Source organism: Stomoxys calcitrans, chromosome 2, assembly GCF_963082655.1.
Source record: "Stomoxys calcitrans chromosome 2, idStoCalc2.1, whole genome shotgun sequence".
Classification (NCBI taxonomy): Eukaryota; Metazoa; Arthropoda; class Insecta; order Diptera; family Muscidae; genus Stomoxys; species Stomoxys calcitrans.
The window spans coordinates 84,534,924-84,559,646 of NC_081553.1; the positions used below are offsets into that span (position 1 = coordinate 84,534,924).

The 24,723-nt window shown below is 40.5% G+C and overlaps 1 protein-coding gene across 1 annotated transcript; it reads left to right on the forward strand.

Moving 5' to 3' along the window:
• The first annotated feature begins 1,355 nt into the window (after positions 1–1,355).
• On the forward strand, positions 1,356–10,461 carry LOC106081965 (uncharacterized). Its single transcript, XM_013244249.2, has 2 exons — positions 1,356–2,548; positions 9,251–10,461. The coding sequence occupies exons 1-2, from the start codon at positions 1,408–1,410 to the stop codon at positions 10,408–10,410; spliced, it is 2,301 nt and encodes a 766-aa protein (XP_013099703.2). The 5' UTR covers positions 1,356–1,407; the 3' UTR covers positions 10,411–10,461.
• Positions 10,462–24,723: the final 14,262 nt, after the last annotated feature.

Genomic DNA, 24,723 nt, shown 5'->3' on the forward strand with positions numbered 1-24,723 from the left:
AGGAATATCGAGCTCCACTGTCTTGAAGACCCAAATTGTCTTGGTGAACAAATACGTCCTATTTGGGGGTTGTTATGGTGGTGGCACGTCCCCTGGACAGTTGCCTCTAATTTTGATATCGGGTCTACTCCCAAATACCTTCAACTTGAGGCAAACATGACCGGTTTGTGGGGTGTTTTGGGGGATGGGGCGGCCACTCATTGACTTGGCTTTGAAAATATGTATCACATTCGTATTCCACTCTAAAAAACTTCAAATTTGAGCCTCATATTGCAAAGGTCAGCAATTACTTTCTATTTGGGTGGTGTTATGGGGGGTGGGGTGGCCCCATAGACACTTTTCCCGAATATTGATATCAGATTTGTGCTTTACTTCCAAAGACCTTTCATTAGAGCCCCATATTGCAATGGTCGTAAATTTGTCCTCTTTGGGGGATGTTCTCGGGACTGAGGGGCCCCCAAACACTTGGACCCACATCTGGATATCAAATTCGTATTCTACACTCAAATACCTTTTATTTAAGCCCCATATTGCCATGGTCAGTAAGTAAGTCCTGTTGGGGGTGTTTTGGGGAAGGGGTGGACCCCCAGAAACTTGGTCCCACATCTGGATATTAGATTCGTATTTTACTCGTACTGGTACTATTTGAGTACCATATTGCCATGGTCGGTAAATATGTTTGATTTAGGGGTGTTTTGGGGGTTGTGTGTTCTCCAAACACTTAGTCCGACAATTGGATATCAGATACGTTTTCTAATCTTAAATATTTGAGTCCCTTATTGTCGTGATTGGTCTATATATATATTTGGTAAGTTTTGGGGATGGGGCGGCCCCCCTAGGTACCCCATCGGAAATTTGGATACCAATTTTTTGTTTTTAGGTTACTGTAAGGGAGCACATAAAATTTGGCTTAAATCGCATTAACTTTTCCGAAATCTGGAATTTTTGAAAATTAGGGTAGGGGGGAGGGTCCGCTCCTCCTTCGGATATCAAAAAATGTAGTACCCTATTTTCACCGCGGGATCATTTTCACTGAAAATTTCATGGAAATCGGTTCAGCCGTTTTTGAGTCTATAAGGAACACACAAACAAACACAAATTGATTTTTATATATAAGATTTCTAAAATAATTAAGAAAATAGTTTTACATTAAATACACCATAAGGGTATTTTTCAGTCTGTCAAGCATGTATTCTGAAGTTTTGCGGTCACACCTTTCTCTTATTTATAATCATCATCAGTTGAGGTTTTTCTGTGAACATCGCGAGCGAAATAGCTCAGCAGATAAAAGCGATATGTGGCTAAAACTAGAGCAAGCATAATATTATCTGTAGCCAGTCGCAGTTATAACGCCATAACAGCAAATACAATTTTATCGCTCGTCATCCATTTGTTCTACGAGATATAATGAAATTTATTTCAATAGTAGTTTTATTGGTCTACTCAACATTTACCAAAAGCTCCAAAGTTTACTCGTCACACGCAGGTGGATATGTTAAGATCCATCAAAGAAAAATCAGTGAAAATAAAAGTCTTAGTTGTGGCAGCAATAGCAACAACACATGTGCGGAAGAATCTTTTGAACCTTACTGCATGGGTTTGAACAACAGGAAACTGGAATGCATTAACTCATGGCCTTCCGCTAACTTCGGAGACATCGTTAGGTCCAAGGACCTCTGCTTGCTAACGACGGGGCAACCTTTAATGCGTTCCTGCCTTTACAATAGCTCAGATTGTTCAGCCTATTGGGAAGAGTTTGATGTGAAAGCCATTCGATGTCTTAGAGATATTAAACAGAACATTGTAACAAACGATCTTTACCAATTGCTTAAGCGGGTGCAAGAGAATCCTTTAACCGAAGATAATGCCAGGATTAATGTAACCAGTCAATTAGTAGAACTTTTAAAAAAATCCCCAACTGTGCGCACAACTGCCGATTTGGTGTTAACGGCTGATATACTGGAATTGATAACAGAACACGCCCATAATCATTCTTTGGTGCCTAAAGTTTTACAAGTAATGAATCTTCTAATGGCTAGCAATGACAACGTCATACTGAGCTCAAGCACATTAGGTGCCACAAACAGACTGATAAAAATCACAGAAGATTTCTATGATAGAATGATTTCTGTGGCGTCTGATTGCAGGGAGGTTCCAGATGGCTATCGCCATTATTTAGAGAAGTTCTTAAGTATTTTCTATATTAATATCTTGTGTACAGCTAAATCTGGTATTGCAGTTTACAATGGACCATCCAAAAAATCAATGTCTTCGGCACAATCACATATTAGCGATTCAACTACAAACAACTATTTTCGCTATTTGAATAAAAATGAAGACTTGAAAAGTCTTGCTTCCGACACTAATTTTATGGCTTACTTTAAGTTAAACTATAAATTTCGTGCAGTTCTTTTCAAAAAGTCCCAGCAAAACTCTTACATTCTGCGCATATCACTTTACAAAAGTATGCAGTTTTTTGTAGATGCAAAAATCCGCAACAAGATACCAGCTAGTGTCATCTTTAGGATATCAACGCCGCGAGTTCCAGGTAATATATTAAAAATATTTTCACTACAAATAATGTTGTGCATTTTACACCCTACACCATTACTGTTGCGCAAGTTAGACTGGTTGATAAGTTACTTATCAATCAGAATTACTTTTTGATTTCAAACCTTAGATTTTGTGTAATTTGGCTGGTATTTGGTAAAGTAAAGTAGCAACCAGGGCAGCGGAGTTGAGCATTTTTGATTCGACTACGGATTCGATTCTGAGCACTTAATTTTAAACAAAAATTTAAAAAATTAAAAATTTGTTAAATATTTTTAAAAACAAATAAGGACGGCCTAAAGTTGGCCGAAGACGAACTTTTGATCCCCTACATAACATTGGGTATGCAGAAATGTAGAGTTTCGACCAAAATACGGACATACTGTGGGAGTTTAAGAAAACCAGTAAGGAAAGGCAAAAGTCGGGCTATATAATACCTTACACCTACCTTATAAATACAATGTGGGAACTATTGGGTTGCCCAAAAAGTAATTGCGGATTTTTCATATAGTCGGCGTTGACAAATTTTTTCACAGCTTGTGACTCTGTAATTGCATTCTTTCTTCTGTCAGTTATCAGCTGTTACTTTTAGCTTGCTTTAGAAAAAAAGTGTAAAAAAAGTATATTTGATTAAAGTTCATTCTAAGTTTAATTAAAAATGCATTTACTTTCTTTTAAAAAATCCGCAATTACTTTTTGGGCAACCCAATATATATAATTTTAAACCAATTTTGATTAACCTCGTCGGATGTTGTCCAATGGGTTATTAAAATCCCCGTTGTGCACAATTTTGGTAAGATTGGTCAATTAATGCGCTTGCTGTGGCTTTAAAAGTCAAAATCGGACGATATACAGATATGACAGCTATATCTAAATCTGAACCAATTTCTATGAAATTCAGCTGTAATATTAAGAGTCATAAGAAAATCCTTCCTGCCAAATTTCGAGAGAATCGGTTGACAAATGAGCACTTTATTGAAATATTTCTCAAAATCGGATGAGAATATATATGGGAGCTATACCTAAATCTGACCCGATTTCGACCAAACTTAATAGATATTGTGAAAGTCGTCCAGGACAGCATTGTACAATATTTTGGGAGCATTGGTCAATAAATGCGCTTGCAGTGGCTCTATGAGTGAATATAGTTCGATCTGAAACATATTTGGGGCGGATGTCGGGAGGCTTAAAACAACTCACTGTTTCAAATTTCAGCGAAATGGGATAAAAAGTAAAGCTTTTATGGGCTTTAGACTTCTTATCGGTAGATCGGTCTATATGGCAGCTACATCTAAATGTAGTTCGATCTGAACCATATTAGGATCGGATACCGGAAGGCTTAAAACAACTCGCTGTTTCAAATTTCAGCGAAATCGGGTAATAAATAAAGCTTTTATGGGCTTTAGACTCCTTATCGGCTTATCGGAGGCTCAAAACAACTCACTGTTTCAAATTTTAGCGAAATCTGGTAATAAATAAAACTTTTATGGGCTTTAGACCCCTTATCGTAAGATCGGTCTATGTGACAGCTATCTAAATGTAGTTACATAGACCGATCTTACGATAAGGTCTTTGAATTTTACGACGATCCGAAATATACATATATACTTTGTAGGTCGGAAATTCATATTTCGATGTGTTGCAAACGGAATGACTAAAGGAATATATCCCCTATCCTACGGTGGTAGGTATAATAATTCTCTTAATATTTTATGACTATTTAGTGAAGAAACTGATGACTGGAAACTGCATCTGCTTTAAAAGTAGTAGGCTTATCGTCATTAAAATAGAAACCATCAAATGCAACAAGACTCTAAAAAGGTTTCCAGAAATCTCACTCCCAATAATGTTAAGAAAATTTTTTGTTTGATTTTTTGAGCTATAAAAAAATCGTTAGATTACCTCTCTTCTAGATTAGATTAGGTTTAAGATGCAATCTGCCATCAGAGTCACTTAGACATTGTCCTCCATTGTGATACCACAGGAACAGAATAAGGAAGATGCCTTCAAGTTCCTGTTTAACCATTCAGATCGCTTTAATAAGCCCTTGCGAACGTTCACATCCGCTAAATCAGCCATAAGTGGAACTGCTTCTGATTGTCAGAGCGGGACACACATACACAAGGTGTTCTAAAGTATCTTCTTCTTCGATGTTCTCACAGCTCTTGCAAAAGTCGTTACTGGCAACTTCCAGTCTGTTAGCATGTTTTCCGATTAGACCTGTAATGATTAGCCACTCAAGAAAATTATTTCCTACCAAAATTTAAGAAAAACCCAACCAAATCTGTTCAAATCCTACCAAACGTTCTACTGGCCAAAAATGCTTTCCATCATGGAAAAATTCTCCATTTTGCCTTTCCATTTGCAACACATCAAAGTACACATTTTCAACGCTACAACGTTATATCGGCGATCTAGGCATGTCCGCCCGTTGTTGTTGTTGTACCAGTTTTTTTGTGCTCTATATTTCGTCTGCTTGATTCTGTTAATTGTCAAGATCCAGGAACTCTGCCTCCAAAATGGGGTGCGTCCAAGGGGATTTGGATCTGAGTCGAGTCAGTCTGGCTGGTCGGTGAAACAGGTGACGTGTATCGTGTGGTCCCTGGTCACAATCGGGACATACATCTTGCACATCGTCATCAATCCTAGCTCTGTAGGAGATGAGGCGGCTGCATCTGCCGAAACGTTATTGAGCCAGAACTACTCTGGTTTGGCGGGTGGAGATCAATTTCTTCAGGTGCAATGGGAGGCGGTCGTTCTCCAAGGACTACATTTACCCCGAAGCTATTTACCGCATCTGCTACCGTGTCTGTGTGAATGTTGTCTAGGCCCGCTTTATATGTCGCTTGATCTAGTGGTTATCTCTTGTAGCGCTGAACATCACGCTCATAAAGATCTACCTTAAGGCTTCTGGGCGGAGGGTATCTGTCCACAAGATTTTGATTTGGATGGTCTCTGCGAAAACAGCCCAAAAGTTATTGCTTAGTCCACTTGAGAACTGAGGAGACATCCCGTCGCAGTTCTGAGGGCGGCATTCTGACAGATCTGAATATTATTCCACTGCGTGGCACAGAGCTGACGAGACCACACTGGCGCTGCATTACTTATCACGGACCGGCCAATTGCTTTTTACGTGGTCAACGAGGGTTCTTTGTTTGCATCCCAAGTGCTGCCGGCTGGTGACTTGTGGACCTTGTTTCTACTTTTGACTTTATTGCAAATTGCTGTGGCATGTGGGGAGAATGTGCAAGAGCTGTCAAATGTGACGCCAAGTTTTCTGGGACCCTTGATGGTCGGAGTCATTTCTCCATTTCTCCATCTCTCACTCGAATTTGTAGTGGACAATCTGGCTGAAGATTTGGTGGCGGATATCTTCAGATTTTTTGCAGCGAAATATGAGGCAAGTTCGTTGAGATAGACGTTCAACCTATCGCAGATGTCAACAATGGCTGGGGGGCGTGATGTCATGATCGTACAATCGTCCGCATATGATACGATCTCTATGCCGTCTGTAGGGGGTGTCCGTCCGTATGTTTGTTTAAATCGCTCTACAGTCTAAAGTCCAAATATGACCTTTATCTTAATATAGCACTTTTAATACCGATCTCCCGATAAGAAATCTCAATTTCATAAAGTCGTATTTTTGCCCCGATTTCAATGAACAACCATGTCGGGTTTGCTTAAAGTGATCTTCCGATTTAAGTATTTAGCCAAGAAATGCGAGAAATTTTCGCCATTACAGTGAGTTGCTTGAACCCCTCAACATCTGAGTATGGACCAGATCTACCATATTTGTATGCGGCTGCAACATAGCCCTGTGTTCCTATCGAATGCATTCAACAAAAAAGCCGTATTTACGAAATTTCGAAGAGGTCCCTTAGCACTCGTAGCAGTTTAAGTCAATATCAGAATTCTTTTACCAGAAATATTTAGCAGTGAGACCACTTGCAACAATATATTGCCCGTCGACATCCATGGTTTTATTCTGCAACCTTAACCAATATACAGAAATGACAAGAAGTGAATAAATTTTGAGTTATCCCCGTAATTAATCAGTAATTAAGTTTGTATTTATATGTTGGAAAAACCTACCAAAAGTAGAGAGAGAGAGAGGCCAGCCTACCAATCTACCAAGAGAATTAAAACCTACCAATTTTGGTAGGATCCTACCAAAAATGGCAACACTGGTCATGACGGACACAATGACTGAGACGTCTGTTCTAGCCAGTGACAGCAAAGCGATAGACTTTTTCAAGTCCAGATTATGCCACATAGTTTTGGAATGCTCACAGCCCCCTCTTTGTGACCATCTATCACTCGTTGTCCTTCGGTCCTGATTCAGCGAACTTAGCTAACTTGTCGCTACAGGCATACCCACAGATTCCAGTTTCACTGGAATGTGTAAAGTAGTTCCTAGTATGGCAAGATCGCCCGCTTTACAATTCCCTGGGATATCTCTGTGGCCCGGCACCCAGAACAGGTAAATTTTTTAACTGTTCAACCATCTCTTTGAGACAGTCGAGGGCGGTTTTTAAATTCAGAAATAATTTCTTCAGGCTGTCTGAGAAAATATTTATTCCAAACGTCGTTATAACATTATATATTTATAAGCCATTCCACCACTTTAAATTCAAGGATCTCCGCTTGATACACACTACAGTGGTCGGGCAACCTTTGCGATGTGACCTGTTCAAGTTTTTCACAGTTCAACCCAAAGCACACCTGGTCGTTCATTTTGGAACCATGCGTATAGAAATTCGTATAGTCTATGTAATTTCTATTATCAGGGATATCGTAGTTCCAATTGGTTTGAGGTGCCCACCTGGTCGTCCATTTTGGAACCATCCGTATAGAAGTCTACATAACTTCTAATGCCAGGGATATCGTAGTTCTAATCTGCTTAATCAGGAATACTGGTACAGTCCTTTTTATCGAAAAGCAGCTCAGGCAATGTGTAATCCACATTGACTGGAACATCGGCCATTGTACCAAGTATAAAACAATGTCCGTAACCGCCACCTGACCAATGAGAAAGCTCCCTTTACCTCACAATAGTGGTCGCAGCAATTTGTCTAGCCACAGTGTCCAGGGGCATTAGATGTCTTATTAAATTTAGTGGATCAGATGTTGTTCTCCTCAGTGCGGTATTGAGCAGTAGGGGGACTTTTTTGGAGGCCACCGTAGCGCTGAGGTTAGCATGTCCGCCTATGACGCTGAACACCTGGATTCGAATCCTGGCGAGACCATCATAAAATTTTCAGCGGTGGTTATCCCCTCCTAATGCATTTGTGAGGTACTGTGCCATGTAAAAACGCCGTTCGCCGGACTCGCCTATAAAAAGAAGGCCCCTTAAAAACTTGAATCGGACTGCACTCATTGATATGTGAAAAGTTTGCCCCTGTTCCTTAATGATTCCATTAAGGTTCATGGCCAAATTTGCAATGTGCAGGTGGACTTTTAAAGCGCCGTCCACCAAACCACAACACCATGTAGCATTATAGGTCTGACAACTGCAGTATATACCCGTAGCCGTAGCCAACTTTTGCCAATAGCTTCCTAGCAGGTGTATAGGACAAGAGTTGCCTTTCTTGCCCTTTCCAAACTGTTGGATTTGAAGCGCAATTTCCTATCTAGCAAACTACCCAGCTATTTTGAGCTTTCAGTAAACGGAAAATTCTCTCCTCCCAAAAAAAAAGGTGTCACTGTAGGCAACTTGTATCTAATGCTGAAAAGTACTACTTCTGTCTTGTACAGATTTACGCCTAGACCACTTTCTGTAGCCCACTTCGTTATTGCACGCAGAGCTTCCACAATAGTATATTTTTATAGCTACATTCCACAGTAGAAAAGACAGTACAGCTCCTCGAGGTGTTCCAGAGCTGACTCATATTCTTAGATCTTAAGATTCCAAGCTTGGCGTAATGCACCTAAGTCATTAATAAAATTTCCTACTGTAATGTTGATCTCTAGAAACTCCTGCTCTTGACGTTGGTTTTACATTATAGAGAGCACCTTAAATGTCAAGAAATGCTAATATTGTATATTTCTTGACAGCGGGAGAACCCCCTATGTAGGCGACTAGGTCGTGAAGGGCTGTTTGCGTGGATTTGCCTTTACTATATGCATGCTGCTGCAGCGACAGGTGATCTCCAGGTATCTTTGCCCGATGATATGTTTCTATGAACCTCTCAAGAGTCTTCAGCATAAAGGAAGACAGACTAATGGGACAAAACTCATTCGCCTTAATGTGGTAAAGTTTTCCTGCTTTTGGCATGAAAATTAACTTTGTGTGCCTCCATCCCAAAGGTATATACGACATGCTGATACAGGTACAGTTTATCTCCCTATGTCAAAAAAACCAGTCTTTCAGACACAGCTAGTAATTCAAAAGGTCATACACCATCAGGGCCTGACAAAGAGACGAATGTTTTATACGCACTACCCACGCCAAAAAAGACCGAGAAAGATCCATTAATAGAAACAGCCCTCATACCCTTTCAATTAGCTGTTTCAGGTTTACAAAATTCCTTTAAAATATTCCTTGCATAGCTGATCAAAATAAATTCGAAATTTGCCTTCTTAAAAGTAGATCTGAGCCCCTTTACTTATGCAATATTCCGCTGTCTACCCTTACAGCTATGAGGAAATATTTAGCAAACTCTTAACATGAATCCTAATTTCGTAAATTTTCAACTTGCAGAATGGTTTCCGGCTCCGACTGGTGAATTGTTGCTACGGCCGATTCCACCGAATCGACCTAATCTTGAAGGGTTATTTTGTGCCGTTTGGGACCTTGGAAACTTGGATGGAATGAAAAACTACACAAACGTCACTCATAATGGATTTAATTGCACCACTTCGCAAGTACCGTCATTTGTAGCTGTGGTCGAATTCAGAAAAAATCCGATGCCTGCTGCTTTAAAGTTACCTCTGCTAACCGTACGTCAGGAATATGAGGTCAATAAGGGAACAATTGCTGCATGTATTCAATCGTTGTTGGGTCTCTTCTGTATTTTCGTTACTGCCATTGTTTTTAAGGAGTGGCGCTTGCAGTTCGTAAATCAACTTTTGGTTAACATTTGTTTGGTGCTGACTCTATTCACATGTTATTTTATAGCCAACTTTATGACCAGTATACGAAAAGCTCTCCAGAATGTGTACAATCTTCAAAGTTGCAAAATTATGGGAGCCTTATTGCAGTATTGCATTTTGGTACTCTCTGTGTGGATGTTGTTCATTGGTATACTGCAGTATTATCGCTATGCGAGCGTTTTTGGTGCACAGCCCCGTAAATGCTGGGTGGGGCGAAGTGCCTTAGCCGCTTGGACTCTGCCCTTGATACCTACCGCGTTAGTCTTTTTCTTAGATTCCGAATCGTATACGCTTTTCGTTCGAACACCCACTGCCTACAAGCAGATTTTATGCTATCCAACTGGTCTCAATTGGTATTTGTCAGTGTTGTTGCCCTTCAGCCTTGCCATCTGTGCAGATCTTTGCATTTTCGCCTATATCGTTTGGAAAATTCGCATTTCCTTAACGAAATTTCATCGAACTCTGGAACGGAATGAGGTCATCATGCAAGTGCGCAAATCGTTTTGCTTGCTTTTAATTTTGAGTATTTCGTGGATTTTCGGTATACTGGGCCATATCCATGACAGCAGTAACTATTCAAGGATATTTTGTTATACAGCAACATTGCAGGGAGTTTTTCTTTTTGTGTATTTTGTGATGTGCGATGAAAATGCTCGTGCTTCTTGGCTGAGAATTCTACGTGCCCGTAGAAAATCTTTTGCTGTTGAAAATACTGTGGATCGGAGTTTGTCTGTTACACAACAGTGGTTTGACCTAAGTTTTAAGTAATAAAATTTCCCTATGAATAATAATTTAGAAAAATAAAACTATTGTACTGAAAAAAAAAATAAATTTTGTAAGATTGCTAATATGCGTAGCATTTTTCATGCTTTTGATTTACTTTTGCAATAAACAAACTACAAGCCAAGTGAGTTAGTAGACACCGATTCCGCATGATGTCACCTGGGTTGGCTTTATTAATTACATTTAGTTCGGCTCGGATCGAACTTTGGCTACCCACCTCCACGAGAGGTCAAAAACATCTCGCAGTTCCATATTTTATCGAAATCGGGTAATATGTGCCCCTCTATAGGTTTTAAGACCTTAATATACCTATAATATTATGTTGTTCGATCTGGACCATATTCGGCATTGGAGTCAAAATTTCTAATACAACTTACTGTGGTTCGAAATCGAAAAATTCTCAAAATACTTCTGTAATTGTGAAATGGATAAAAATATTCCAATTTTTTATGAAAAATTTTAGTCGCTGAGGATCCAGGAAGGGATTCAGCGGCTATGACATTTGGTCATTACACAGAGCTAAACTTTGTATTGCTTGCCGATTAGATATTTTTTTTGCGGATAGTGGCTTCTTGTTTGAAGCGTTGAGTGGAATGGACGTTTTGTTATTTCGCTCCGCAAGAATTTTTCTGTAAATCGTAATAGGTTATTATTTTTGGAAAAAAATGTATGTCACTTAAGGATAGCTACGATTGTGTTAACCATTGGGCGGTTGATGATCTGCGTCTAATTGCAGTGGAGCGGCAGTTCTAGAGCCCGGGAGTAGGCTTAGAATATACTCCGTAGAGCCAACAGCTGCGGTGGTGGTATCAGGCCATTGCATATTGTCTGCTACTGAAACCTCGACTGGAGGAGCGGCTGCTCCAGGCTTCAATAGCCGACAGACGACTGGTCAACAGGGGCTTTTGACGAAGACACCTGGTTCGAGTCTTAAGGACAAGGACGAAACTATTCTATATTCGCGTGTCTATAATTTGCCTAGGCCATCGGCCTTCCCCGGCAAACCAACAGCCACTTTCAGGTTTATTGAGAGGCTTGATACGAATGATCCTAAGACTCTCACAGTTGGGTGGAGAGACTCACTTTATTGGGCTCGGGGATTCGCTGCACAGGCTACCCCAAAGACTAAACGTCTAGATTCGGAAACTGCACCGCAGTCGGCCAAAAGCCTGTGGTCTCCTGGAGGGCATCCCATGCCCAAAAGAACTGGGACGAACAATAGTAAGAACCTTTGCTAATGTCGCTAGGAACAGTTTGGTGATGACAGTTGTCGACTAGGGAGAAGAACAGGGCTGGATACCTAGGACTTCACTTACTTTAATTGGCTATGACAGAATATTTGTTCCACTATCCGAACGTAGAATAGCGCTCCAAACGCCTCGATCTTCTGCGCTCATTCTAAAATCTCTCACACCAAGTTTCGAGGTGTCTCCCACAACTTGATCTTTCCATCGGGCTTTTGGTCTTCCCAGTTTGCATGTACCACCGTGTTTGCCTTCAAAAGACTTCTTTGCTGGAGCTTCTTCATCCATTCTGACAACATGACCTAGCCAACGCAGCCGTTGTATTTTGATGCGTGTAACTATGCTATCGTCGTCATACAGCTCATACAGCTCGTGGGTTATACGTCGCCTATATTCTCCGTTAACGCAAACTGGCCCATATATTTTATGAAGAATCTTTCTCTCAAATACTCCAAGCACTGCCTCATCTGCTTTCACAAGTACCCATGGTTCAGAACCATATAACAGCACGGGTAATATCAGTGTCTTGTATAGTATAATCTTCGTCTATCGACAGGTGGCCTTGTTTCTAAATTGCTTACTTAGTCCAAAGTACCATCTGTTTGCCAGTATTATTATTTGCTCTATCTCAAAACTGGTGTCATTCGTTTCGGTTTTGGCGGTGCCGAGGTAGATAAAGTTACTGACTATCTCAAAGTTGTGGTTGTGTGGTGGACCGACCTATGATATCGATATCGTCGGCATAGGCGAGTAGCATGTGCTCTCTTGTGATTAGTGTGCCATATCTATTCACATCTACATCTCGTATAATCTTCTCCAGCAGGATATTATAGAGATCACACGATAGGCTGTCTCCTTGTCTGAAACCTCGTTTGGTATTAAATGGTTCGGAGAGATTCTTTCCTATTCTTACTGAGGAACGCGTATCAGCAAGTGTCATCCTGCAGAGTCTTTTTAATTTTGCAGGGATACCAAACTCAGATATGGCTTGAAATACCTTTGAACGTAAAGGAGTATCGAAGGCGGCTTTTTAGTCAATAAAGAGATGGTAGGTGTTGATTTGTCCTTCTCGGGTCTTTTCCAGGATTTGGCGCAGTGTGAATATCTGGTCTAGGGTGGATTTACCAGGTCTAAAGCCGCATTGATTATTTCATTGACTTTAGGGTTTAAACTTTCACATAGTATGCTCGAGAGTATCTTGTATGCTATGGGGAGGAGACTTATTCCTCTGTAGTTGGCACATTCCGTCTTGTCCCCTTTCTTGTGTACGGGACATAGTATGCTGAGGTTCCAATTATCGGGTATACGTTCTTCTAGCCAGATTGCGCAGATAAGCTGATGCATACGCCTTATCAGCGTGTCGCCTCCGGTCTTACATAGTTGGGCGGGTAACCCGCCGGCTCCTGCTGCCTTGTTGTTATTTAGTCGGGTTACTGCTACTTGGACCTCATTCTGACTAGGAGGTAAACATTCTATACCATCATCAGGGATTGGTTCTGCGGTATCCTCTTCGCCGCCAACATCGGACACTAGCAGTTGGGTAAAATTTTCTTTCCATATCCTCAGCATGTTATCTGTGTCAGTTACCAGATTTCCTTCTTTGTCTCTGCAGGAGGTGGTGCCTGCACCAAAGCCATCGGTTTGATGTTTAGTTCTTTGGTAGAATTTCCGCACTTCATTCTGACTCCTGTACATCTCAATTCGCTCGCACTCACGTCTTTCCATTTCCTTTTTCTTTCTGCTGAATAGACGTTTCTCCTCTCTCCTTTTCTCCCGATACCTCTCCTTCATCAGGCGCGTTGCTAATGATTGCAGGGTTGCTCTATATTCCGCATTCTTGGCTTCGGTAGCATCTCGATACTCTTGGTCGTACCATGGGTTTTTTGGAGGAGGCTTCCGGTACCCAAGTACGGATTTCGCGGCATTTTCCATGGAGTGGGCAACAGTTTGCCACTGAGCCATTATATCATCGGAAGAAGGAGTGCTTTCTTGAAGCAGTTGGGTCAGTCGAGTGGAGTATGCCGCTGCCATTTATTGTGTTTGCAGCTTTTCACTGTCCAGCTTCCGTGCAGTGTCAGATCGTACTTTCCTCGCCATGTTTAAACGGGTGCGAACCTTTCCTGCAACAAGGTAATGATCCGAATCTATATTCGCTCCACAGATCGATCGTACATCTAACACGCTGGAAGAATGCCTTCCATCTATCACAACGTGATCAATTTGGTTCCTCCTGTTTTTATCGGGTGACAGCCATGTGGCTTCGTGAATATTTTTATGTTGAAATCTGGTGCTATTAACTACCATGTTTTTTGCCGCGGCGAAACCATTACATTTAGCGTGGAGGCTAAACTTTCCGACTGTTGGACCAAAAATGTTTTCCTTCCCTATCTTCGCATTAAAATCTCCCAGAACGATTTTAATATCATGGGCGGGGCAGCGGTCATATTCTCTCTCTAGGCGCTCGTAGAAAATATCCTTGGCCTGCTCGTCTTTGTCTTCCCTCGGGGCATGGGCACAAATAAGGCTGATGTTGAAGCATTTGGCTTTTATGCGGATTGTGGCTAGCCTCTCATTGTCAATGGACTGTCATTAGTATACTCCGATGTCCTTGCGGAATTTTCTGGGTCTCCTCCAGTTTGTGACGATGCAGGCTTATATCGGGGCCGATACAGACTTATTGCCTTCGGGGATCAACGCTCAATTGAAATGTATCGTTGTGCGCTAAAAAAGATTGGTGAGATCTGACTATTTGCAGCACTAGATTTAGTCAAGAAGGAAGATTTTCCTTCTCGACCAATGGCCCATGCTTGTATTACAAGGATTCTCACAGATCCTGAATACATACTAGACTATGGGAATGTAATCCCAATTTTTCAATCAACGACTGGAAGACTGGTAGATTGGATGAGGCTGATGTTAACCGGAGACATGCAGTCGTACTAAACTCCGGCTGTCTCGCAGATCTCATCAAGGCCGAGAGAGTTGTATCCTACGGATTTAACAAGTTGAAACTGAAGGTCTATAGAAAGGTTGGGTTGGGGGGAGGAGACGACTCAGCAGTTGTTGCTGAACATTTACCTGAGGAACTATCGACCACATCGCTAAGGTCTGGCGGATTGCAGGAGACTGAAAATCCCCTGCCATGATCGTGATATGAGGGGAAGGCATCGAAACGGGACCCGACAAGCCCTATGTGAGTGGGTCATCCGGTTAGACTAGGCTCAAGATGTTGCGCCAGTGGGGAAGGCCGGAACTCAAAAATTACTTGGACAGTAGCAACTAGTGAAGCATCTAAGGAGGAATCGTCCACACCGCAAGTGTCCAGTGTCCTGAGGAAGAGGGGTTCCACTGCTTTTTCACCTGCCCCTGGATGAGTACGGAAGCTCATCATGGCAAAATCTAACGAATCTTGTGAGGATGAACTCCTGGTGGAATCTGAAGACGTGGCTAACACAACAGTGGTGGAAGTTCTGAATCCTGACTATTGTCCGGTTATTACAGATCTCCACCACTGTAAGAACGCTTCGGCGGCACTAAAGGTCCTCCTGATGCCAGGAGGAATTGAAGTGGTTCTTATCCAGGAGCAATGGGTGTTTGGAGGAATGGTTCGTGGACTAAGAATTTCGGGATTTAAACTACTCAAGGATACTGGGAATGGGAGACACAGAGCCTGTATTCTTGCAAAGAGTACTCTACATGTTTTTGTCTTCCGGGATCCGGGAGATCGGTTTATATGGGAGGTTTATCAGGTTATAAACCGATTTAGGGCATACTAAGCCTAGTTGATTGCGCACTCTAGAGGCTCAAGAAGCAAGATCCTAGATGAGCTTATAGGGAAGCTATATCAGGTTATGAACAGATTTAGAGCATACTTGGCACAATTGTTGGAAGTCATAATCAATCGCTACGTTCAAAATTTCAGCCAAAACGGATAAGAAGTGCGCCCTCTAGAGGCTCAAGAAGTGAAGATTCGAGATTGATTGTATACCAAAATATGGACCGATATGGCCCATTTGCAATTCCAACCAATCTGCCCAAATAGGTAATATTTGTGCAAAATTTCAAGCGCCTAGCTTTACTCCTAAGAAAGTAAGCGTGTTTTCGACAGACAGATGGACGGACATGGCCAAATCCACTTAGAACGTTAAGACGATCAAGAGTATTTATAGTTTATTAGGTCTCAGATCAATATTTCGATGGGTTCCAAACGGAATGACGAATTAAGTATACCTCCATCCTATGGTGGAGGGTATAAAAACGTTGAAAGCTCTGATGCATGTGTTTATATATAAAACCGTAGCGATGACGATAATGAAGAAATCAACTTAGAACGTTAAGACGATCAAGAGTATTTATAGTTCGTTAGGTCTCAGATCAATATATCGATGAGTTCTAAACGGAATGACGAAATTAGTATACCTCCATTCCATGGTGGAGGGTATAAAAACACTGAAAGCTCTGATGCATGTCTTTATGTATAAAACCGTAGCGATGACGATAATGAAGAAAGCAGCACTAGTATCGCCTTGGTCGTTGATGAGTTGTTGAAAAAATTAGCCGTTACAAAAATGATTTATCATTGGCAACTGCAGTGCTTTTGCATTGCGGTTACTATTAGCAGCAATGGTGAGTTGTTGGCATACAGTATGCTTCCAATCTACTTCTATAACAATCCGACTTCTATATCTCCAACAATCCATATGGGCTACCACTGAGGCGTATAGTATGCCGAGTTAGAATCCAGGCGAGCTAATCAGAAAAAACTTCAGCGGTGGTTTTACCACCACTAATGCTGCAAACATTTGTGAGGTTCACAGTCAAATAAAACTTTTTAACAAAGGTGTTTCTCAGCGGAAGTGTTTTACAAGACAAAACTACAAAAAAAAAAACCCCATAGAGGTTAGGTTAGGTACTAATGATTAGGCGGAAGGAAGATGCCTTCAAGTATATATCGTTGAACCAGCCACTTTGTTTTAACAAAGCTTCGAATGTTCACATCTACTAATTGTAAGTCTTTTGCTTGCCAGTGAGTGACACACACAGAAGATGTTCTATAGTCTCCTCTTTCTCGATGTCCTCATAGATACTGTGAATGTTGTTACATTCCGTTTGTAACACTTCGAAATATTCTTCTAAGACCCCATAAATTATATATATTCTTGATCGTCTCGACATTATGAGTCTATCTAGTCATGTCCGTCCGTCCGTTCGTCTGTCGAAATCAAGATAGCGGTCGAATGCGTAAGCTAGCCGCTTGAAATTTTGCGAAGATACTTAATTTTGATGTAAGTCGTATTGTCCAAATCGGTCTATAACCTGATATAGCTCTCATATAAACCGATCTCCCCAATTAACTTCTTGAGCCGCTGAAGTTGGCACATAGTGTTCTGTTATGACTCCCAACAGCTATGCCAAGTATGGTGTATATTTTGATTTATAAACTGATACAGCTCCCATATAAACCGATCTCCCGATTGGACTTCTTGAGCCCCTGGAAGCCGCAATTTTTGTCCGATTTGGCTTAAACTTAGCATGTTGTGTTCTATTTTGACTTCCAAAAACAGTGCCAAGTACCGTACAAATCGGTCTATAATCTGATATAGCTCCCATATAAACCGATCTCCCGATTTTACTTCCTGAGCCCCTGGAATCTGTAATGTTTGTCCGATTCGGCTGAAATTTTGCACATATTGTTCTGTTATGAACCCCTAACAACTGTGCCAAGTACGGTCTAAATCGGTCTAGAACCGATTTGATTTCTTTTTTTCTTCGCTATTTTATCCGATTTGGCGGAAATTTTGCATATATTGTTCAGTTATAAATTTCGACAGTTGTGTCAAAAACGGTCTAAATCGGTCTATGGTTATGGAACTCGATTTCTTTTGCATGGCCACCACGGACACGCTTGCAGAAGTCAAGACGCTGAACCCAATTTTCGATGGTTATCAAGCATAAATCAGCCGATACTGAAGCAAATTCGCGTTCGATATTCATACGAAGTTCATTAATCTTCACTAGCTTGTTGGCATAGTCTATAGACTTGACGGAGCCCCACAGGAAATAGCCAAACTAAACCATTTCGTGAGATAACACGTTCTCTGAGCTTGGTTTCCAATAAATTGATTGTGACATTCACTATGTGGCTTGTGGCGCCGTCCTGTTTGCAACACATGTTCTCCAAGTCCATATCATCCAATTGGGGCAAAAAATATTGTGTTATAATTGAACGGTAGCGATTTTCATTCACAGTAACGTACCGGTCTAGACGGAAGAAGTACGGTCCAATGACGCCGCCGGCCCATAAACCACACCAAACCGTAATTTTTACGGGATGCAATGATGGCTCATGGAGTACGTGTGGATTGATGTCTGACCAATAACGCATATTTTGCTTATTGACGAAGCCATTCAACCAGAAATGAGCCTCATCGCTAAATTAGCGCTCTTCACGTTGAGTCCACTGACTCTAAATTTCGATAGTAAATTTTAATAATTTCGACTCGTTATTGGAGCGTTTATCTTCTCATCATGAAATGACAAACCTTACTGAAGAGAAATGTCAAAATAGCGGCAAAAAATAAGGCGTCGTTTGCTGTTCCTTTCGGTCTACTTTGATAACAACCTTGAAAAAAAAATCCCTGTATAACTAACGTACGGACGACATATGAGCAACATCAATAAATTGCCTTACAATTTTTCTATTGTTTTGTATTCTCGGAAATGTTTAACTCGATTCGATTCAAACGTAATTTCATTTAAAAAGTCAATAAGAAGGTCCTCGACTGAATTAGCATTGCCTCGTCAATATGCCAAAATTAACGTTTACCAACTGTAAACTCTCCACACTCTGTACGTAGACAACAACCACGCAGAGCTTTTGTATCCAAAAAGCTCTAAAAACTTTCTCTTAAATCAAGGCAAATTGTATACCAGAGAGCTAGGCAACAAACTTTTGACAGTTGTCTAAGGTCCTGCCAGCAGCCACTCAAACAGTTAGCCAAACTGGCAGACAAACACATACAATTGTTGTGACACACAAAACAGCTGAGCGCCAAAAGACCCACAAAAAGCGCCATTTATATGAAACTATGCGAAGCACAAATACCCTCAGTCTTAGACGGGTCTTTGAAACGAACGGAAGTTAAAGCGGTAAAAAAGCGCCCCTTTTAAGTGAGAAATTAACAAAAAAATCTGTCGGGTTTCTATCGTGGTGTGTGTGTGTGCGTCCGTGTGTCTGCCATTCACTCATTCAAAATAAAGGAAATCTATACACATAAGGGTATCACTTGTAAGCGTGTGCGCGCGTCCATGTGTTTTTAAATCTATGTTAGTGTGCTACTGTGTCTCCGAGTGAGTGAGTGAGTGTGTATGTATGCTCTTACAAGTATTTCACTTTCAGTTGGTCTCCTTCGTTGGCTAAGAGAGATTGTGTTCGTGTGCTACCAAACGCCGTGTATGTGAACGGGTCCTGTTAAAAATATAGTCGTGTATTTGTATTTGCCCTGGTGTATGGCGTGTAAATGATTACCTATATACGTATGTGTGTGTATGTTTATGTGTTTGTTTGTCTCACGTTGCTTGTATGGGCCTTTAAAGTGATAAATTATACAAAAAAGAACGAAAATGAATGAAAATAAAAAAATACAAAGAAAGAAAAATGTCCCGAGAAATGAAATAAGAAATAAAATAAAATACCATGCCAATGCATATCAGATATCTATGAATTCCAACATAAAAATAGCACTTAACAAAAAACACCCAGAAGCGGCCAGAATGGTTTTCCAACAGCATACCCTGATGAAGACCCACTCAGCTCTTCGAGTTGAATGATCTATTAAATGCCAAGGAAATTGCTAGGGAATGTATTTCACATTCAATGCCCTGCAGTGGTTTTTCCCAGCAACAAAACAAAAACAAACGACCAAAAATATATAAAAGTGAAAGTGGAAGTTTTAAAGGCGATTCGCTATTAAAGTTTTATGGTAGCGAACAAAAAAAAACCTCATCACAATCGATGATCCTTTAAAGGCGCTTAAAGGAAACAATAACAATTTGCGTCGGGAATACACAACATGGCTGACGGCCCAACAACACATTTCATTTATTTTTGTTTGAATTTTAATGGAATTTCTGGGAAAAGCAAACACTTGTTGTAACCCCCAGAGAAGCAAAAGCAGCGATTTAGCTAACGTTGACGCAGCTGCTTGCTGTTACTTTTGTTTTTCTTCTTGTTTTTTTTTTGTGCTCTCTTGTTGCTATTGTTGTTGATAAACATTTGGTTTTCTGCTGTGGTGGCTCTGGATTATTGATTTTGAGGTGAAGCAAAAGCATTTTCAGGATGCTCGCCAATAATATGGGGAAGTGAAAAAAAAAATTGTTTTTGCTTGCAAAAGCGCCGACATTGTGGATATTTTGGTCAAAATTTTAACATTTTATTTGTGATTTATTTTTAATTTTGTTTCTATCGAAGAAGCCAAGCAGAAAAGGCCTAGCATTGCTATAAGGGATTTTTTTTTTGTAAATTGGTTTTAAAATGTTTACATTTAGATTAGAGCTTCTGTGTTAAGAGGAAAACTATATTAACGCTAAATATGCAGTCTGGTTTGCAGAAGGCCGTGTTGTCAAAATCTGTTGACATTAAGCGTCTGCTGTAAAAAATTTAAAGAAAACCAATGCACTTAGTGCGCCCGTCCGGAATGTTGGGTAAGGAACAGGGGCAAACTTCTCACATATCAATGAGTGCAGTCCGATTCAAGTTGCAAGCTCAATGATAAGGGGCCTCCTTTTTATAGCCGAGTCCGAAGGGCGTGCCGCAGTGTGACACCTCTTTGGAGAAAAGTTTTACATGGCATTGTACCTCACAAATGTTGCCAGCATTAGGAGGGGAAAACCACCGCTGAGGAATTTTTTTTGATGGTCACGCCAGGATTCGAACCCGGACATGCTAACCTCTGCGCTACGGTGGCCTCCTCCGGTATGTTGGGTACTTTTATCAAATCCAATAAAAAAAGTAAAAGCGTGTTAGTAGTCCAACTGTTGCAAATGCAAATTTGCCCATTAACATTCTATTAAGGAACTAGGGCAAACTTCCAATATGTCAATGAGTGCTGTCCGATTCAAATTTAAGCTAGGTCCGAAGGGCGTGTCGGCGTTTCGCAGACGCCTCTGTGGGAAGAAGCTTTTATATGGCATAGTACCTCACAAATGTCGCCAGCATTAGAAGGGGATAACCACCGCTGAGAATTTTTATACACACCACCATAGGATGAGGGTATACTAATCTAGTCATTCCGTTTGTAACACTTCAAAATATTCATCTAGAACCCCATAAAGTATATATTGGGTTGCCCAAAAAGTAATTGCGGATTTCTCATATAGTCGGCGTTGACAAATTTTTTCACAGCTTGTGACTCTGTAATTGCATTCTTTCTTCTGTCAGTTATCAGCTGTTACTTTTAGCTTGCTTTAGTAAAAAAGTGTAAAAAAAGTATATTTGATTAAAGTTCATTCTAAGTTTTATTAAAAATGCATTTACATTCTTTTAAAAAATCCGCAATTACTTTTTGGGCAACCCAATATATTCTTGATCGTCTCGTCGTTCTGAATTGATCTAGCCATGTCCGTCCGTCCGTCCGACTGTCCGTCCGTCCGACTATCCGTCCGTCTGTCGAAATCACGATAGCGGTCGAACGCGTAAAGCTAGCCGCTTGAAATTTTGCACAGATTCTAAATATCAATATAGATCGTGGGGGATTGCAAATGGGCCATATCGGATCTGATTTATATATAGTAGCTCCCATATGAACCGATCTTCAGATTTGACTTCTTGAGCACCTGGAAGCCCCAATTTTATCCGATTTGGCTAAAATTTGGCATGGTGTTTATGATTTCCAATAACTGCGTCAACTACGGTCCAAATCGGTCTATAACCTGATATAGCTCCCATATAAACCGATCTCCCTATTTGACTTCTTGAGCCCCTGGAAGCAGCAATTTTTGTTTGATTGGGCTGAAATTTCAAACTTAGTGTTCTTTTATGACTGTGCTAAGTACGGTTTAAATCGGTCTATAACCTGGTATAGCTCCCATAGCTCAAGCAAACCTTTTAAAAAATATGAAGTAGGCATCGAGGAAAGCGTTGTGCAACATTTTGAGAGATTGGTCAATAAATGCGCTTGCAGTGGCTCCAGAAGTGAAAATCGGACGATATATATGTATACATATATAGATGAGAGCTATATCTAAATCTGAACTGATTTATATGAAATGCACCAGTAATGTCGAGAGTCAACAGAAAATCTTTACTGCCAAAGATAGAATTGGTTAACAAATGATCAGATTTTCCAATATAAGTCCAAATCAGATGGACATATATTCGGGAGCTATATCCAAACCTGAACCGATGTTTTCCAGTTTCAATAGGCTTCAACTCTAGACCAAAAACCAGTAAGGAAAGACAAAAGTCGGGCAGAGCCGACTATATAATACCATACACCTACCCTACAACTATAAATTCGGGCAATATATAAATATACATGTATATGAGAGCTATATCCCGACTTTCAAACAGATTGTTTGAAAATTGTTGTTACTGCGGCCATATAAGTGCAAATCCGGCGATAAATACGTATGGGTGCTACATCGAAATTTGAACCCATATTCATTAATTCTCGCAAACAGTAACAAAACAATCCGTGCCAAATTTTGTTTAGATCGGTTGAAAATTGTAGTAACTACGGCCATTTAAGTGCAATTCGGGCGATACACATATATGGAAGCTATATCTTAATCTAAATCGATTTTGATGAAATTTTGCACATATGTTAAGATCAGTAGCAGAACAATTCATACCAAATTTTGTGCAGATCGGTTGAAAATTGTAGTTACTACGGCGATTTAAGAGCAAATCGAGCTATACATATATATGGGAGCTATATCTAAATCTGAACCGATTTTGATGAATCTTTACAGATATGTTAAGATCAGTAACAAAACAATTCATACCAAATTTTGTGCAGATCGGTTGAAAATTGTAGTTACTATGGCCATTTAAGTGCAATTCGGGCGATACATATATATGGGAGCTATATCTAAATCTGAACCGATTTCTACTAAAATCAATAGTGTCCGTCCTTGGACCAAAAAAGTGATACGTGCAAAACTTTGTGATGATTGAACAACAAATACGACCTGCACTTTGATTACAAGAATACATGGACACTCAGACGGACATGGCAAAATCAAATCGGAAAGTGATTCTGAGTCGATCGGTATACTTATCAATGGGTCTAGCTCTTCTCCTTCTTAGCGTTGCGAACAAATGCAATGCAAATTTGCCCATGAACATTCCATTAAGGAACTTGGGCAAATTTCTCACAAATCAATGAGTGTTGTCCGATTCATTTTAAATCTCAATGATAAGGGACCTTCTTTTTATAGCCGAGTCCGAAAGGCGTGCCGCAGAACGACACCTCTTTGGGGAGATGTTTTTACATGGCAAAGTACCTCACAAATGTCGCCAGCATAAGGAAGGGATAACTACCGCTGACAATTTTCCAATATTCTTGCCAGTATTTGAGCCCAGACCTTCAGCGTCATAGGCGGACATGCTAAACTCTGCGCTACGGTGGCCTACTTTTCTCGCTGACGACCTCAATATCAGAGTTTGGTTGAAATCATTTCAGATTTGGATATAGCTCCCATATATATGTTCGTCAGATTTTGGGTAATTTGGAATAATGTTGTCATTTGTCAACCGTACCACAGTAGAGGTTTAACCTACACAAAGGGTTTTCAAATAAACAACACTTCCACCATCAGTTAACACAAGTCGTGGGAAAAAGGTTTGTTGTTGCATTGCACACAAGTGATGTGACGCTTTAGTTGTTGTAGTTATAGTAATCAAGGGACAAATAAGGGATAGTTTTGAACTTAACGCATAACATACAAATGTCCCAAAAATGGGAAAAATGTTGGCGCAGGCAGATTAAAGGCAGACAACATATGAGAATGATAGCATAAAATAAAACAAAAACCATTTCATCTATACTATTTTTGCAGGTTTGTATACCCACCACCATAGGATGTGGTATACTAGTCTGGTCATTCCGTGTGTAACACCTCAAAATATTCGTCTAAGACAACATAAAGTATATATATTCTTGATCATCTCGACGTTCTGAATTGATCTAGCTATGTCCGCCCATCCGCCTGTCGAAATCATGATAGCGGTCGAACGCGTAAAGCTAGCCGCCTGAAATTTCCCACAGATACTAACTATTGATGTAGGTCGTTGGAAATTGCAAATGGGTCATATAGGTTAAGATTTAGTTATAGCTCTTATATAAATTGATTTCCCGCTTAGACTTCTTGAACGCCAGGAAGCTGCAATTTTTGTCCGATTTGGCTGAAATTACCAAATCGGTCTATAACCAAATATTGCTGCTATATAATCCGATCTCTCGATTTGACTTCTTGAGCCCCTGATAGCCACAACTTTTGTCCGATTTGGCTGAAATTTTGCACTTGGTGTTCTTTTATGACTTCAAATCGATCGCCCGATTTGACTTCTTGAGCCTTTACAAGCCGCAATTTTTGTTCGATCTGGCTGAAATTTTGCATGTGGTGTTCCGTTATGACTTCCAACAACAGTGCCAAGTACGGTCCAAATCGGTCTGTAATCTGATATAGCTCCCATATAAACCGATCTCCCGATTTGACTTCTCGAGCCCTTACAAGCCCCAATTTTTGTGCAATTTGGCTGAAATTTTGCATGCAGTGTTCTGTTACGACTTCCAACAACTGCGCCAAATACGGTCCAAATCACTCTATAACCTGCTATAGCTCCCTTGTAAAACGGTCTCTCGATCACCCTTGTTCGGTTCTTAGAAGCCTCAAGTTTTGCTAGTTTGACAGAAGTTTGGTATTTAGAATAAAATTATGTCCTGTCTATCTCGAGACGATTTTTTTGCGTCACTTAAGAATTTTTTTAAACTGCAATTCGAGCAAAAAGGGAAGAATTTCGATGTATAAACAGATTCATCAAAGCCAAAAA